This window comes from Leptosomus discolor, chromosome 17 (genome assembly GCF_034619465.1).
Source record: "Leptosomus discolor isolate bLepDis1 chromosome 17, bLepDis1.hap2, whole genome shotgun sequence".
Classification (NCBI taxonomy): domain Eukaryota; kingdom Metazoa; phylum Chordata; class Aves; order Leptosomiformes; family Leptosomidae; genus Leptosomus; species Leptosomus discolor.
Genome location: NC_141407.1, coordinates 18204322 through 18219452, shown reverse-complemented (window position 1 = coordinate 18219452; position 15131 = coordinate 18204322). Strand labels below are relative to the sequence as shown.

General features: G+C 65.7%; 3 protein-coding genes across 4 annotated transcripts; 1 reads left to right on the top strand and 2 right to left on the bottom strand.

Moving 5' to 3' along the window:
* The first annotated feature begins 311 nt into the window (after positions 1-311).
* Positions 312-1064, top strand: LOC147414257 (regulator of G protein signaling 9-binding protein-like). The gene is made up of 2 exons (XM_086474917.1): positions 312-504; positions 619-1064. The coding sequence occupies exons 1-2, from the start codon at positions 312-314 to the stop codon at positions 1062-1064; spliced, it is 639 nt and encodes a 212-aa protein (XP_086331043.1).
* Positions 1065-1546: 482 nt separating this feature from the next.
* Positions 1547-2652, bottom strand: UBE2C (ubiquitin conjugating enzyme E2 C). The gene is made up of 6 exons (XM_086474727.1): positions 2552-2652; positions 2449-2476; positions 2270-2356; positions 1920-2124; positions 1737-1796; positions 1547-1605 (listed from the first exon to the last, which is right to left on the bottom strand). Exons 1-6 carry the CDS (start codon positions 2650-2652, stop codon positions 1547-1549), a joined length of 540 nt encoding a protein of 179 aa, XP_086330853.1.
* A 581-nt stretch (positions 2653-3233) lies between these two features.
* Positions 3234-7814, bottom strand: DNTTIP1 (deoxynucleotidyltransferase terminal interacting protein 1). Of its 2 annotated transcripts, none has more exons than XM_086474710.1 (13): positions 7728-7814; positions 7582-7652; positions 7319-7415; positions 7054-7152; positions 6477-6545; positions 6071-6127; positions 5779-5840; positions 5287-5332; positions 4758-4816; positions 4510-4570; positions 4101-4172; positions 3721-3776; positions 3234-3374 (listed from the first exon to the last, which is right to left on the bottom strand). In XM_086474710.1, exons 1-13 carry the CDS (start codon positions 7812-7814, stop codon positions 3236-3238), a joined length of 975 nt encoding a protein of 324 aa, XP_086330836.1. In that variant the 3' UTR covers positions 3234-3235. The 2 variants fall into 2 exon arrangements, with proteins under 2 accessions (XP_086330836.1, XP_086330837.1); XM_086474711.1 differs by having other exon boundaries at positions 7737-7814.
* Between the last annotated feature and the right edge of the window lie 7317 nt (positions 7815-15131).

Below are 15131 nucleotides of genomic sequence, written 5' to 3'. Positions count from 1 at the left end.
GCCTGGACAGCCTGTGCCAGCCCACCGTGCGTCACCGCTCCCTGGGGACCCCCTCCTCCCCAGGCACCACTCGCTCCCTGCAGCCTCTCCAGTCAGGGAGGGGAATGATTGCTGGGCTGGGGGACAAGGGAGGGCCCGGCATACGTGGGGACAGCAGGGCCAGCACCACACAGCTGGTGGGACGCAGGGACACATCTCGAAGCCTGTCACATCCCCGCGGCGCAGCGCTGCGGCACGGAGGAGCTGAGCCCCCCAGAGAGCCGGGGGCTGCTGCGGAGGGGCCTGTCCCTGCCCTGTCCTCCCGGGGCGCGATGGCACCGGGGAGAGGGGATGCGTGCCGCGTGCGGGGGGCAGTGAGGACGTGTGCAGCAGCCCAGGCCGCCCTCTGCAAGGCCACAGCCGGGCACCGGCAGCTGGTGCTGCAGCTCGGGGGCAGCACGGACGGCCCCCGGCTGCGGGAGGAGCGGCGCAGGAGGAGCGCGGAGGCGCGTGAGCTCAGCACCGGTAAGGAGCGGGGCTGCTGTACCGGGCGGTGGCTATGGTGCCCCCCCTGCACCCACACTGGGGCTGGTGGAGTGGTTCTGGGGCTGCCCCGGCTCAGCATCCCCGGTCCCGCAGGGCTGCGATGCACGCTGCTGGCGGGGCTGCGGCAGGCGTCGGCGAGCCCCGAGGAGCGGCGGGAGCTGGAGCGGCTGTGGGTGCTCTTCCTCTCCGCCCTGGAGCTCTTCCTGCAGGACCTGCACAGAACCCACCACCTCTGCCAGCTCTTCTCCGCACAGGGAGGCGGTGCAGCCCCGCTGCGCACCGGGCTGGGGGGCCGCGGGCTGCCCAGCCGCAAGGGGAGCTGGCGAGGGGGGGGTCCCACGCAGCCGCTGGCCGCCCTGTGCCTGGAGGAGGAGATCGAGCAGGTGAGGGCCACGCTGGCGGAGATGGAGAGCAGAGCCAACATCCCGCCCTGGACAGTGGAGGCCACGCAGCCGGTGGGGACAGGCAGCACTGCAGCCCCTGCGGTCAGGGTGGCCCGGGGGGGGCCTTGTGCTGGGCACTGCTGCAGGGTCCTCTGACTGTGGGGGCAGGAGAGGAGGTGGCAGGGCTGGCATCACGCACCATGCCCACTCTCAGGCATCACAGAGCAGGGGGCAGAGTCCCGCGTACCCTGCTGCCCCCAGCCTGGGCAGGCGATGCTGGGGGCTGCTCCCACCCTGGGGAGGGAATGGGACGAACTCCGGGCACCCCAAATGTTAATAAAGCCCCTATTACCCCGCGAGGGTCGGTGTTCCTCCCCTCCTGCCCACGGTCGCAGAGGGGCCGGCAGGACCCGGGGCTGGGCTGACTGAGAGATGGCACCTCCGGGCACTCACAGGGTGCCAGGCTGCAACAAAACCCCCAGAAGAAAAGTTATAAACATGCATTTATTTATACATTAACCGTGGCTCGGACTGCAAAATTAATTTAAAACCAGCCTATGATACAGAAAGCCGGGGGGAGCGGCCGGACAGGGAGCGGACAGAGACCCAAGTACGACGGGCAGAGGCGGCGGCGGGGGTCAGGTTTCCTGGCTCTTGGCCTGCTTGGTGTACGTCTCCCGCACGTACTTCTTGTAGGCTGGGGAGAGATGGGGGGCTGAGGGTCCTGGGGCAGCCGCGGGGCCAGGCAGGCAGCGGGACGCAGCGGGGCCGGGGGGCTGCGCTGCTGCCCACCCGGGTGGGAGGGAGGGTGGAGTGGGGGGCACTCACCGGTTTGGTTCTTCCAAAGCTCGGCGGCATGCGTGTTCAGGGGGCTCTCAATGTTCGGCTCTGGGGACAGGGGCTGGGTCAGCAGCTGGAGTGGCCTGGACCCCTGAGCTGTGCTGGTGCGGGGAAGGTGTCATCCCCACCACTGCCCCCAGCCCCTCACTGCAGCGCGGCCGTGGGACCCACCTGCCAGCAGGCTCTGGATGGAGAGCAGGATGGTGCGGACGTCGTAGAGGGCCGACCACTTGTCCTTGAGGATGTCGAGGCAGATGTTGCCCTGGGTGTCGACGTTGGGGTGGTAGCAGGGCGTCAGGAACCGGACGGTGGGCGCCGTGTAGGGGTACCCGCTGGGGAACTCCAGCGACAGCTTGTACCGCAGCTCCTCGTAGGGCTGGGGGCAGGAGTCAGCGCCGGGGCCGCAGCCCCCGAGGGGAGCCCCGGGACCGCCCTCAGCCGAGGGGGAGGGGGGGGGAAGTAGGGTGGACCCGGGCCTCCCCCATCCCCGGGTCCCGCCGTGCCGGGTGCCGGCTGCTCACCGTGCCGGCGGCGCCGTCGATGGTCCCGATCCACTTGAAGAGGTTGTCGGACTCAGGGAAGGCGGAGATGCCTTTGTCACCAGACATCTGCGGGAGCGGCGAGTCAGGGCGGCCCGGGACCCCCCCGGTTCGGCCCCGGGACCACCCCCCACCCCGGTTCGGCCCCTGACCCCACTCACCATGAGCGCCATCAGCTCCTGCTGCAGCCTGCGGGGGAAGCACACGTTACCGGGCCGGTCCGCGGGGGCAACCCCCAGCCCCCGCCCCCCGGTCCCAGCTCACCTCTTCCCCACCGACCCGCGGGCCGCCGTCGCCCCCGCCTCAGCCGCTTTGCGGGCCGCTGCACTGGGCACGGCGGCGGGGTCGGCGTTCTGCGAGGCCATGGCGGCGGCTCCCGGTTGCTGCTGAGCGACGCACTCGCCTCCGGCCGCCGCTGCCCGGCGGTTCACGGGCGCCGGACGACGCTCCCGCTCCCGCTCCCTGGCGGTGCCGCCCCGGACTCCGCTCGCTCCCTCCCTCCCGCCGCGGCTGCGACCGGCGCGAATCCCAGGCCCGGCTGCGGCTCTCCCGGCGCGGGGCGGCGGTGCAGGACGCTCCGGTGGGTCGCGGCGCGGCGCTGGGCGTTCTCCGGTGCGGCGGCCCCGGCCCGTCCGGTCCCGCCCCGCGCCCCGTTTGAATGTTCCTAACGTGCCGCGCCTCCTCCAATCAGCGCGCAGCTCCGTTCGAGCCGGCCAATCGTCGCTCGCCGGGGATGCGGCTGCCACAGTAACGGCGAGCGGGCGCCGACGGGCCACTGGGTCCGGCGGCGGAAACGCCGATTGGCCGCTGCCCCTCCGCGGGGCGGAGCCGCGCGTCCCGGCGGGCCCTTAAAGGGCCACCCCCCCCCCACCCCGTATCCCAGGAGGCGGCGGAGGCGGGTGCGAAGCGGCTTTATTGGGGGGGGGGGGGGGCTTGAGGGGCGGGGTCTCAGGGTTCGGGGGGGCCCTCGAGGGGCGGCGCGTCCCCCCCGCGGCGAAGCGTCTCCATGTGCCTCTGCATCTTCTCGGTCATCCACGCCGGCGGGACGAAGGGCTTCAGCTCCTCCAGCCGCAGGTCCACCGAGTCCCTGGGGAGCAGTGGGGTGAGACAGACCCCCCGGCACCCCAACCAGCACTGAGCCCAGACCCCCAGCACCCATCACAGACCCCTGTCATCAACACCCTGGACCCCAGCACCCAACACAGACCCCTGGCGCCAAACCCCAGCACTCATCACAGATCCCTAGTGCCAACTCCCAACCAGCACCGAGCCCCCAAACCCTCGGCCCTGAGCCCCCCAGACAGCCCCCTGCAGGGCCCCTCCGGCATGGGACCCCCGCAGCGGAGGAGCGGCGAGGGTGAGTGCCACAGAGCCCCCCAGGGTGGCAGCCCCAGGCCCGGCAGCGCACACGGCAGCTCGGCTTCGGTCCTCACCTGTAATCATCGCTGGCAGCCAAATCCCGAATGTCCTCTTCGATGAGGAGGTAGGCCTGCGGCACAAGGCGGGGGACACACCTCAGCGCTGCCGTGCACCTGCCCCGGTGCCGCTCGTGTCCCCCCGTCCCGTGCAGAGCCGCTGCTCCCCACGGAGCCTGCACCCCTTGCCCAGATCCTGAGGGGCAGCAGATGGATGGACAGATGGACCTCCGTGATGCCCTGGGAGCGCCTCTGCGTGCCCTGCCTAGCCTCTGCCGGAGCCGCCTCTCCCGCAGCAGGCCGCTCGCCGCTGCTGCTCCTCCGCCCGTCCTGGCCCTGCGGTGGGTCTCTGCGCGGTCCCCGCCGGCTGCGGGAGCCGCCGGCCCGGCCGTACTCACCATCTTGCCCCCAGTGGCCCTCATGTGCTGCTGCTCTGCCAGCCAGTGCTTATCCTGCGGGTCAGCTGCGTACTGCAATAAAGCAGCAAGGACCTGGCTGAGCACAGGCGACACGGCTCCCCGCTCGGACCCCCCTCCTGCCGGGACGCGGGGCCTGCCACGGCGCTGCCCACCGGGGGCTGCCGGGCTGGGGGTGGGGGGCTCAGCTCTGCCTGATGCTTCTCCAACCTCGAGGCCTGGCTCCGGGCAAGCACCCGCCCGGGGGGCTGCGCTAAGCCGTCAGCTCACGCTCCGGCACGGGTGGCCACGAGCGAGGGCGCGGGGAGGCAGAGCACGAGCCGGCCGAGGCACACGGAAACCGCTCCCGAGCAAAGCCCGAGGGAGGGAGCGTCCTGCCGCTGCACCTGACCTTAAAGAGGTGGGGATGCTTGATGTAGAGTCGCCCTCTTGTTCCTCCCATCCCGAGAGCTCTGAAAGAGGAACACGAGGGGGTGTTACAGCTGCGCGGGGGGGCGGCCGCGGTGGTATGGGGGGACACCTCCTCTCCTCCCCAAGCCCTTCCTACTGCTTTCGAGGCAGAGAAGCGAAGTGACGGGAGGAGTCTGACGGGCGCCTGCCTTGGAGACACCACCCTCCATCGCCAGGGCCAGTCCTTACTTGTTGGCTCGAGATCCCAGCACAAAGGTTGTGGTTTCAGTCAGTCGGGATGGATCCCACTACAGAGCAATTGGAAAAGGGGCAACATTAGAAATGAAGCTGGTGCCGGCCCGTGCTCCACGAGCCTCGGCTCTCTGACGGGGAACCTTGGAACCGCTCCGGCCTGGCAGGGATGGAGGCGGCCACAGCCCTCCGGACTTTGCGGAGGAGGGAAGTCACGTTCCCTCTGGGCCAACCTAAGCGGTTTCCCTCGTGGCAAATGCTTGTGGGATCCTCCTGGCTACTACTGCTCTCCCCAGGCCTCCTAAGAGCGGCCCCACACCGCAGAGGTACAGGCTACAGTGCCTGGGGGAGACAAGCAAAGGCCTCCAGGCACTTCGCTCCTCTTGCTGCTTCTCTCCTGTGCTGCAGGGGCCCGTCGGGGCAGAGCACAGCTCGGTGCTGTCCTCCGCTCCCGCAGCAGTAGGGCTCTGCTGGCAGAAGGAAAGGGGAGGAGAGGGTGAGCCCAGCGGTGTCGGCCAGCCAATACCTTTGGTCCATCCCTTCTCACGGGCTCAGAGACTTTGAGCTTCCACCTGAGGGGAAGGAAAACGCAGTGAGAACCAAGTCCCTGCGGGACCAGCGCAGGGATCGAGCTCCAGCCCTTCCAGATCCGCCTTCGTTCACACCCTCCACCCCCCTGCGGTGCCCAGCTCCAGACCCTTATCTTTGCCACACGCTCTCCTCTCCCTGGCTGCCAGGTCCCACCACCGCCCGCGTCTCACGCTGCTCACTCCGAACCGTCCCTCTGGACCTTTTCACCCCTTCGGGTCTGTTTAAAATCCCTTCCTTGAAGGTGTTGGCCTGATGGGGGAACACTTCAACCTAAACCCCTCCTACCTGCCCTCTGGCACTCCTCTGCACCTCTGCTTTTTGCAGGAGGGGAAGGGGACCGCAGGGGTTCTGTCCTCCTGCATTCGGGCAGCCTCATTTCCCCCCCGCCCTCCTGAACCCGGGGCTCCAGCCCAGGACCCATACTCACGCAGCCAGGCCTGAGACCGCGCGATCGTTCGACAGGCTCTGTCCTGGAGGTCGCCCCTTTCTCTGCACGGAAGAAACCCTTTGGTGACTCAGCTGTGCAGGCTGAGAGCACCCTCTCGGGTACCCGCCCCTTCCCAGGGAAGCTGCTCTCTTTGGCATGAGCAGAAGTGCTGGCACGAGCACGAGCACCTCCGAGCTGTCCAGGTGCCCGCACCCTCATACTGCGGGAATGGCCAGGAATGAAGAACAGGCTTCCTGAAACAGAAAATCCCTTGTGCAGAAACCCCTCCCACCTTTTTGGGAACGGGGCTCCCTCGGCGATTCAGCTCCTCATCCACCTGTCGGGCGCGCTGGAAGGGGAACGGCAGTGGGGTGAGCAGGGCCCTGCTCCCTGCCAGGCGGGCACGGCCCCACGCGGCCAGCTGGCCGCTCTCTCCTCTGCCACGCTCGAGCCCGATCACCCAGGGAAACGCCGACCCCAGCCCACCTCAACGAGAAGCACTGAACTGCCACAGGCAGCGCCTGACACTTTTGTTGCCCTGTAGGTACCCCTCCCTCCCAGCCCAACACCCCCCGCTCTGCCTCCTCGCCAGCACGCTGACGGACAAGAGACAGAGCACAAACCAGTTCCAGCCCTTCTCCTCCTCCTCCCAGCTCCCACAAGTCACTCAAGCCTCTGGGAGCAACAACAACTCTCACCTTTGGCACTGCCTGCTCATGGGGCAACCTGGGAACAACCTTTTTGCCATCGGAGAACAGCAGCTTGGCCTGCACAGAGAGAAAGAGGGGTTACCGAAAGGTTACCTGATGCTGGGTTCGGAGAGGGACCTGCCAGTGCCCCCCACTTCCGTGTATCTGCCCCAAAGCCCGGTAACAGCCCTGCTCCCGCAGTGCCGCCACGCAGCGCCTTCACAGGTGGCAGGATGCAAAACCGCAACCTGGCTGTGATAAAGTCCGGACAGGTGGCACAAAAGCAAGATGTGAAAGAGAAACACCTCACCCCACGGCCGCCAGGGCTCTCGGACGGGTGCCAGGGGGCCGGACGGGTGCCAGGGGGCCGGCCCCTGCAGAAGCTCCGGCCGACAGCAGCAGGGGAAAGCAGCACCACGACCGCTCCCCTCTCCCCAGAGTGAGCGAAGCCCAGTGCAGCAGCCACGCCAGGGCTGCGGGTGTCCCCCTCACGCTAACGGCAAAGCCATTTCGGAGGGTGCGTCCCAGCCGGGCCGGCCCGGCGCCTGGCTCTGCCGAGGGAGCGGAGCCTCCCGCTTGTGCCCACCTGCTCCAGGCAGCTCCGACATGTCTCCTGGATGAGTTGCTCCGGGTCCACCTCCTCCCCGACATTATCCCGCACGTTGATTGCTGCCTTCTGGAAAAACTAGGGAGGGGGCGGCGGGAGAGGGTCGGAGTCTGTGTAGGCAGCGGCGGGGCAGGCACAGGGCCCCGCTCCCACGCTGCACCCCCACACCCGTGGCCAGGCGCTGAGCTCTCCCCGTGCCGCCCCCCGTGGGAGGGGGCGCGGGGCCTGTCCCCCCAGCTCCCACCTTCATGTACTTGTTGAAGACGCCCCGGATCTCCTCGTTGATGCTGGGCTGCAGGACGGCTCGCAGCAGGTCCATGGACACCACCGGGTCCGTGAAGCTGGAGGCGGAGGAGTCAGGCGGGGGGCGCGGGACGCCCCTGCCCCGCTCTGGTCTGACCCAGATCCTCCCCGGTGCCCAGTCCCGCCAGTCCGGCCCAGCCCAGTCCGGGCACCCCCGCCCGGCCCGCTCCCCTTCCCGCCCCGGCGCCCCCGGCCCGCCCGTACCTGGTGGTCATCTGGGAGCGCCGGCCGCGCCGCTGCACCTGCCGGTGCTTGATCATGATGTTCCAGGGGCTCTGCGGGACACACGCGTCAGCCGCCGCCCGCCCGCCGCCCGGCCCCCGCCCCGCGCCGCCCGGCCCCCGCCTCACCGTGCTGACCGGCTGCTCCTCCGCGCCGCCCGGGCCCTCCTCGCCCGGCGGCCCCGGCTGCTGCTCCGCATCGCGGGCGGCCCCCATGGCGGCGGCGGCGGCGGCGACCCCGGACCCGCTCCCAGCCCGCGCGACCGGAAGCGCTGGCCCCGGAGTGCGTCACCGGGCCGCGACGCCTCGGCCGCGCGCCGGAAGTGGCGATCTGCCGTGGCGGCGGGGACCCGCCCGGTGCGGGGCTGAGGCCTCCCCCGGGGCCCACCCGGGTCCCCCCGCGGCGGCGGCGGCGGCGGCGGCCGGGGGCGGCGGGGCGAGCGCGAACAGCCCGGGGGCTGCTCCCGCCGTCGCTTGTCCCTTGCGGCCTGTTGTAAACCTCTGCCCTCCGGCCCTCGGTCCCCTGGTCCCCTCCGGCCCTCGGTCCCCTGGTCCCCTCCGGCCCTCGGTCCCGCTCGTACCTACGCGGGTGCGAGGCCGCGTCAGGACGCCCGTCGGCGAAGACACCCTTAGTGCTAACGACGTGCAGCTTCGCGGGTGCAGGCGGTGGCGGGCGGCCGGCGTCAAAACGACCCCGAGTCCCAAAGCCTCAGGCAGCCGCGTTGATCCGCCCCGTCCCGCTGAGGAACAGGGCCCGGACCCCAGGAAACGGGTTGCACGTTGACCCTGCCCGTGAGGCCGGAGTCATCACTGCTGCAGGAACGTGGATGTGTGTCCTTTCACCGTCGGCATGTTCCTTGTTGGGTTATTTCCGACGTCCAAAATAGAAAAATTAACTCCTTGCTGTTCCAGATCCGTGTCTTTTTTTCCCTCAATTTCTCATCTCTCTGGAATCTCGTTGTTTACCTGAGGAAACACCCCAAACCAGCGTTTCCTCATCTTGTCTAAGGTGCAGAACAGCCAAAACAGCCTCGTCCATCTCCCAGATGACCTTGCCCCACTGTGATCCACAAATCCTTCCTGCTGGCCCGGCTGGTAACAGCTGGGCACTGAAAGCCGCTTGCTCTTTTGCTGGCAATGTGTTTCGAGATGATGGCGAGGTAAAAGCAAGCGGGCTTTCCCAAAGCACGCGGCGTTGAGGCCGTCCCGTCCCGCAGCGGGAGCGGAGGGCGGCGTAGGACGGGCGTTCCCAGCCGCTGCCCTCGTGCGCCGGGGGAAGCGCCGTGCCGCTCGGAGGGAAGGCGGGTTCTTCTTCCCCGCTGGCCTTGCCGCACTCTCCAGCCCAGTGCCTGTGGTGCGGGGACGGCGCCGGTGCCTCCAGAGGACGGTCTGACGGTGTCTCCTGGTGTCTGTCACTGTGTGCCCCCCCAGCGTGGCCAGTGCGATTGTTCTGCCGTAGCCGTTGGCTCGGCACCCACGGGAGACCGGAGCCGGCTGCAGGAGGAGAGGCTGGGTGACTCACGGGCTCACGTGCTGGAAGTGGCTCCTGCCCTCATTGTCCCCTTCCTGCCACCTTGGCTGGGGCCACATCGGCCCGGGGTGAGGTCAGGCTGTCACACCAACCAGGCCTGCGGATGTGGGGCCAATCGTGTCATCGCTGGTGTTGCCATAACGTCGTTATCATCAGCACTGGGCTTTTTATGTGCTTATTCTGGTTGCCTCAAGTAATTAGCAACAAAAATTGGACATTGTCCAGAGGATTGGAAAAACAGCTACGGCTGAGAAACTCGTGGGGAGAAGTAGAAGAATGTTCTGTTTGACCTGTGAAAGCTCCGTGGGGGGAGGGCTCAGCTCCGCACGTGTGCTGCAGAGGGGACAGTGGCCGGTCGCTCTCTGTACCCGCCGTGAGCGGACAAGGAGTCCTGGTGTTGGTTTGAGTCAAGCGGGACTTGGGTCGGCTCTTTGGAAAAACTTCCCAGTTACGAGAAGACTTAAAAACCGGAACAAATTCTCCATAAAGGGGTCCCCATCTCTGCAGGAGGAGGGATGTCTTTTTAGGAGCACGTCAGAACAATGTCTGTCAGGGGTCCCCTATGTGTAACTGATGAGGTGGCTCGTCTGGGCCTCCTCCAGCCCCCGGCCTTCAGTGGCGATTCTCCCGTGGGTCTGTGCGGCGGGTGCACAGGACAAACGCCCCATGTCTGCCAGAGACGCGCAGCCGACCCGCAGCTGCGGTTTCCCGAGTCCTTTGTGGTTTCACGAAGAGACTTTGGACAAGTCGCCGCTCCCCTCGGCGTCCCGCGGGGTGGGCAGGCTGTTGGCAGCAGCGGGAAGGCTGTTCTGCCCCATCCCGCGCCCTGGCATGGTGCGAGGCGCCGGCGGGCAAAACCTCGTTGTCCGCTGAATCCTTGCCGCGGCGCTGGCTCTGCCCCCGCAGGTCGCCGCGGGGCTGCGGCGTCAGGACGAGTGGCACAGGGGGTCGGGAAGGGGGAGCGGGGGCGCAGGCTGTGAACTTTATAACATCACTTCAGTAATTAGAGTGGCCTCCGCAGAAAGTGGGCAGGACATCGCAGAGGGAGGAGGTGGGCAGGGGGGGAACAGACGAGGGAGAGAAGCCGAGCGGTCGGAGTGCCGAGAGCCCCTTTCTCATCGCTCCTGGCCAGTTCCATGACCGTGGAGCCGGGTGGGTGCATGGGGCGGTCTGAGCCGAGCTCCCACCGCCCCGTGGAAGTGGGATTTTTGTGGATGCTGTGAGTTCTGCCCAGTGCAGCAGTGACCGGCCCCGGCCCCAGCCTGGCTGTCCCCGGGAGGATCCGGGTGCGGGAGCAGCGCTGCTCATCACCGTGGGCATTTGCTCCTTCTCCTGGCTGCTGCTTTCACAAGCAACCACGGCACCAGTGTCCGCAAGATCCCGGTGAGGGGCTGCACACGCCTGCTGGGTCCTGCCGCAGCAGCAGACGTGATGGTTTGGTTTATTTTTCTCTATTCACCCTCCGACCTCTCACCAGACCGGTGCTGCTCTGCAGGTAATCAGCGAGAGTCAGGAAACGGCTGACGAGGAGAGGGGGAACATGACCAAAAAGCATTTGGACACCCAGATAACGCTCCTGGTGGCCTCCCAGCAATCACTAGTGGCTCCCGAGAGCCAGCCGAGGGCTCTGGTGCGTGTCCCGCTCTCCGTGGACCTGCGCTGCCCGTGCGGTGGGCGCGGGTACGACCCTGCTCTGCGCGACCCGGGTCGTGGAGCTGGAACAGGACCCGCAGGGTTCGTCTCCCCGAGGTGTTTATTTCAGCAGAGAAGCGTGCTGGTCAGACATTATCCTGCATCACTTCCCTGAACGTTAACCGAGATCCTGACCTGCCGGAGCGGAAACGTGCCAGAGCCGAGGGGAGTCGCTGGGCAGGCACGGGGGCAGGGGCAGTCCCGGGGCTGGAAGGAGCCCTCCAGTCCCGCGGGTTGTTCCGGATGGTTTGCTGGGGGTGTGGAAGGGAGTCGGCGCTGCCGACAGCGGCAGGGCGGCGCAGCTCGCTCCGTGGGCGTCCTGCTCGGCGGCGATCCGCAGCGATAAGCACCGGGCCGTCGGGTTGAGCCGTGGGGCTGTGAGGTGTGGGGCGCCGGCTCGCCGACAGGCACGGGCGCTTCGCGTAGAAATTGCGTCCGAATCGAGTCACGGCCGCGAGGAGACGACCGAACCCGTACTTGGGGCGTCCTTCTCGTGACGAGCCCTCCTGCCCCGCAGGTTTGGCAGCGCGGAGCCGCGCGCCTTCCCGCTCCTGAGCCGCGGCCCTCGCCCTGCCCCTGCGTCGCTTCGGCGTGGCTTTGACGGGAGGTTTTTGAGCAGGAACGTTGCCTTTTTGGCATTCGTGTTGCGTGGCTTGCCCTTGCTCAGAACTGTAGAAATAAAGTTGAGCTCAAACCGATTAATTTCACTCGCCCCACTGCTGCAGATTTAAACTTTGTCTTTTGACCTGTGAGTCGGACCCAGTCTGGCCCGGTGCTGGTGTGCCCTGTCCAGACGAGTGATTAAGTTCTCCTGTAGTATTGATTGCACTCTGGTTTGTGTATAATTCAGGAAGAAATAATTAAATAGGGAAGGGAAATACTGCATAATGCCAGCTAGCGCTCCTGCGTGACTTGAGAATGACTTAATTTAGATGGGTTAGCACTCACACGACTGAAGGTACTACTTAGTCTGTGTTCTCAAACATATTAAATAAGTCTTCACCCCGAAATCAGATGCAGAGAAAAGGGAAGAAAATGTGGCAGTGCATTTAAGTTTCCATTTACTCTTAATGTGGGTCTCTGGTGAAGGCTGACAGTTTGGACCAGGGGTTTGAAGGCAGATTACTGCACTCTCCTTGTCTTGGGTGAGCTCTTGTCCTCGAAATCCTGAGACTTTTCCTTCCAGAGAGCTCCATTTCATCGGGAGACAGCATTAATCTGCTGAGGAGACTTTGAGCTCACTCATTTGGGTGCCAAAACACGGTGATTTACATGAGTAACACTGAAAGAGCTGGGGCACAGCGCCCGTGAGCGGAACTAGGACATGAAATACTGGGTTTAGAGGCAGATGTTCAAATGAAGCCCTGAATACTGGGCCTGCAAAAATCTGCAAATAGCGTCTCTGTGCGAAACAGCAGCCTGGGAACGGGGGGCATTTGCATGTGGAAGGAGGGAGCTCCCCAGCGCTGCTGCCCGGGTGGGTGCTCACCCACTGCGCCCCTTTGGGCTGGGACTGCGGGCAGCGCCCCGCGTCGGGGCAGAGCCCAGTGTCGGGGCAGAGCGCAGCGTTGGAGGCCGCTGCTATCGATGAAGGTCGCTCATCGTTTCCCAAACATCTCCCTGAGCAGCGGCCGGCGGCTGCTGCCTGCCAGGTGATGCCCCGTCTCGGTCGAGAGCTCTTGTCTCTGAAACCGCAGCAGGTTTCGTGTGTAAGGGCTTCCCCCCGTGCTCTCCCTCACGGTTTTAGCCCAGCAGCGACAAGAAGAGAAGGAGCTGGTGGTGCTGCAGCACGAGGGGTGCTCTGTCTGCCAGGGGATGTGTACTCCTGCCGCTTTCCAAGTACAGCACCTCACCAAAGCGATGGGACGAGACCTGGGAGCGCTGGGCTCCCGCGGGGTGGCGGCGGACGGTGCCGTTCCGGAGGGGCTGCCCCTGGGCTGGCGCTTTCCTTCCCCGCAGCTGACTTGGGCCATCTCTGCAAATCCCATCCAATAAAGCGGCGGCGCGGGGGGCCCGTTCCTTCAGACGCCTCCCCGAACGCTCTCGGGAAGCGGGCGATGCCCCAGCAGAGGCCGTGCTGGTGGCAGGACCAGCGTCCTCCGAAGGATCCCGGACCCCAGGGTGGGGACCCTGCAGGGACGGAGCTGCTCCCACCCGGCATGGCAGGGAGGCACCGGCAGCGTCCTGTGCGCTGGGGCTCGGGGAAGATGGTTTGTCCCTGGGCGGCAGCGGCGGAGGGGTCGGTCACAGCCTTCAGCGGGGTGGTGGGGTTCCCTGTCAAGAGCAGCGGTGAAGAGTCGGCGCAGCCGGGGTTTCCCCTTCCCACCTCCTGGCCCCTGGGCTGACCTCCCCGTGCGACGTGACGCCGACTCGGGATCCCGCTCCTGCCGTGGTTGTGGGTGGGGAAAAGCAGCTGGAGTGGCTCTTTGGAGAGCAGAATTGCAGTGGAGCGTGGGAGGTCCCTACCAGTCACCTGGGAGCTGCTTCCTCCCATTCCCGACCCGGGCTGCCCGGGAGGAACTTTAAATCGCCGCCCGGCTCAGCCCTGGCCACTGGCTCCGGCAGCAGCATGACGGCGGCGAGAGGCATCTTCCTGCTGGGGCTCCTCGCCCTGTGGGCAGAGCTGCAGGCGGCACCCACCGCAGGCAAGTACGGGAGCGCTGGAAACACCCGGCCTCTCGAGATTATAACAATATTTTCAGTATTTTCATAGAAGGGTTGGAAGGGACCTTTAAATGTCACCTACCCCAACCCCCCTGCCGTGAGCAGGGACATCTTCAACTGGGTCCGTGCTGGTGGTGATGTTCAGTGGTGTGTGTTTAAATGTCTGTCTTAATCCCTGTGTTTGTGAAAGCTTTCCGTGAAGAGCTGTAGCCCTTGTGAGGTTTAGCCCTTGCTTAAATTTTGTAATCTTCAAGTTCAGCAAAACTCCTGCCGGGGACAGAGGCGGCGGTGGTGCCAGCACGCGGGCGTGGGGATGCCCGGGAGGAGGTTTGTCCGTCGAACCAGTGACCTGGGCAGGGACCGGCGGAAACATCAGCCTGGCCAGAGCCCCGGGGTGCTGCGGACGGGACCGGGACGGGCTGGACCCGACACAGACTGGGCTGCCCGGGGGCCGGGATGGTCCCTCCCAGCTGGGCTGAGCAGCTTCCAGCCGCGGGGCTGGGACCCCTTGGGGCGAGTGGGGACCCCCACCCCTCACAGCTCTGCTTGGGGCGTCTCTAGCCAAAATGGGGACGTGGGGGGTGTTAGAGCCGAGCCCCAGCAGGCTGAGCTCTGCTGCCCCCCTGCCCGCGCCTGCCTGGGACCGGGGCGCAGCACGGTCCCCGCCAGGGCTGGCAGCTGCCCCTGTGCTCTGCGCTGGGGCGGGTTCAGGGCATCTCCCTGCTGTGAGCCCTCCGAAAGCACCAGCCCCACCGGGGAGGTGCCGCTCTGGGAGAAGGGAAATTCTCAAAGAAGAATATGTTTCCTTCTCGTATTTTTTTCCTTGGGAAAAATGGCCAAATTTCAAAGAGGTGAAAATGGCATTTCTTTTGAATGAGCCGTGAGGTGATTCTGAGGGCAGTGGTCACAGTTTTAGGGAACCCCTCCTTCCGAATGTCCCTGCACAGCCGGGCTCTTTTATTCTAGAGCCCAGACTCGGAGGCAGCAGCGGCTCCGGCGCCGCGGGAGCCGGGTTTGCTGTTGCTCTGTAACGAGACGCTGGGGTCATCGCACGCTGATGAAAATATGTCGGCAGAAATGTCATCGCTTCCCAGTGCTTTCCTCTGGAAACTTTGAGTTTCTTTTGGTCTCAGTTTACAGGCTGGTTTTAAGCCCTGCGGTATAACCCGCCTTCTGCCAGCAATCGGGTTATTGTGTGACCACTGCCCTCTGAATCACCTCGCAGCTCATTCAGAAGAAATGCCATTTTCACCTCTGACATTTGGCCATTTTCCTCCCAAAAAATATGGGAAGGAAACATATTCTTCTTTGAGAATTCCCCTTCTCCCAGAGCGGCACCTCCCCGGTGGGGCTGGTGCTTTCGGAGGGCTCACGGCAGGGAGATGCCCTGAACTTCTGCCAGCGTGTCCGTCCCGTTCCCTCGCTTGAAGCGATGTCAAGGGGCCAGTGCTGCGCACGGGGGGCCTTGTGCTGCGCTGGGCTGCTGCTGGGTGGGATCGTTTGCTGCTGCTCGGCCGGAGCCTGCACAGACCGACCTCCTGAACGCGCTCAGCACCGTGTTTGTGCCCTGGTTAAATGGCAGGTGCTGCGTTCCTGTTTGTTTTGCTGAGAAGTTGATGCAATCGCACACGCAAACACGCATTTTC

Coding starts and splice junctions, on each gene's coding strand:
- LOC147414257 (XM_086474917.1), top strand. CDS start 312: ATGGCACCGGGGAGAGGGGATGCGTGCCGCGTGCGGGGGGCAGTGAGG. Junction 505..618: donor GGCGCGTGAGCTCAGCACCG/GTAAGGAGCGGG, acceptor CCGGTCCCGCAG/GGCTGCGATGCACGCTGCTG.
- UBE2C (XM_086474727.1), bottom strand. CDS start 2,652: ATGGCCTCGCAGAACGCCGACCCCGCCGCCGTGCCCAGTGCAGCGGCC. Junction 2,477..2,551: donor CGCGGGTCGGTGGGGAAGAG/GTGAGCTGGGAC, acceptor CTTCCCCCGCAG/GCTGCAGCAGGAGCTGATGG. Junction 2,357..2,448: donor AGGAGCTGATGGCGCTCATG/GTGAGTGGGGTC, acceptor CCGCTCCCGCAG/ATGTCTGGTGACAAAGGCAT.
- DNTTIP1 (XM_086474710.1), bottom strand. CDS start 7,814: ATGGGGGCCGCCCGCGATGCGGAGCAGCAGCCGGGGCCGCCGGGCGAG. Junction 4,571..4,757: donor CTGGGATCTCGAGCCAACAA/GTAAGGACTGGC, acceptor TTCCTCTTTCAG/AGCTCTCGGGATGGGAGGAA. Junction 3,777..4,100: donor GGGCCACTGGGGGCAAGATG/GTGAGTACGGCC, acceptor CTTGTGCCGCAG/GCCTACCTCCTCATCGAAGA.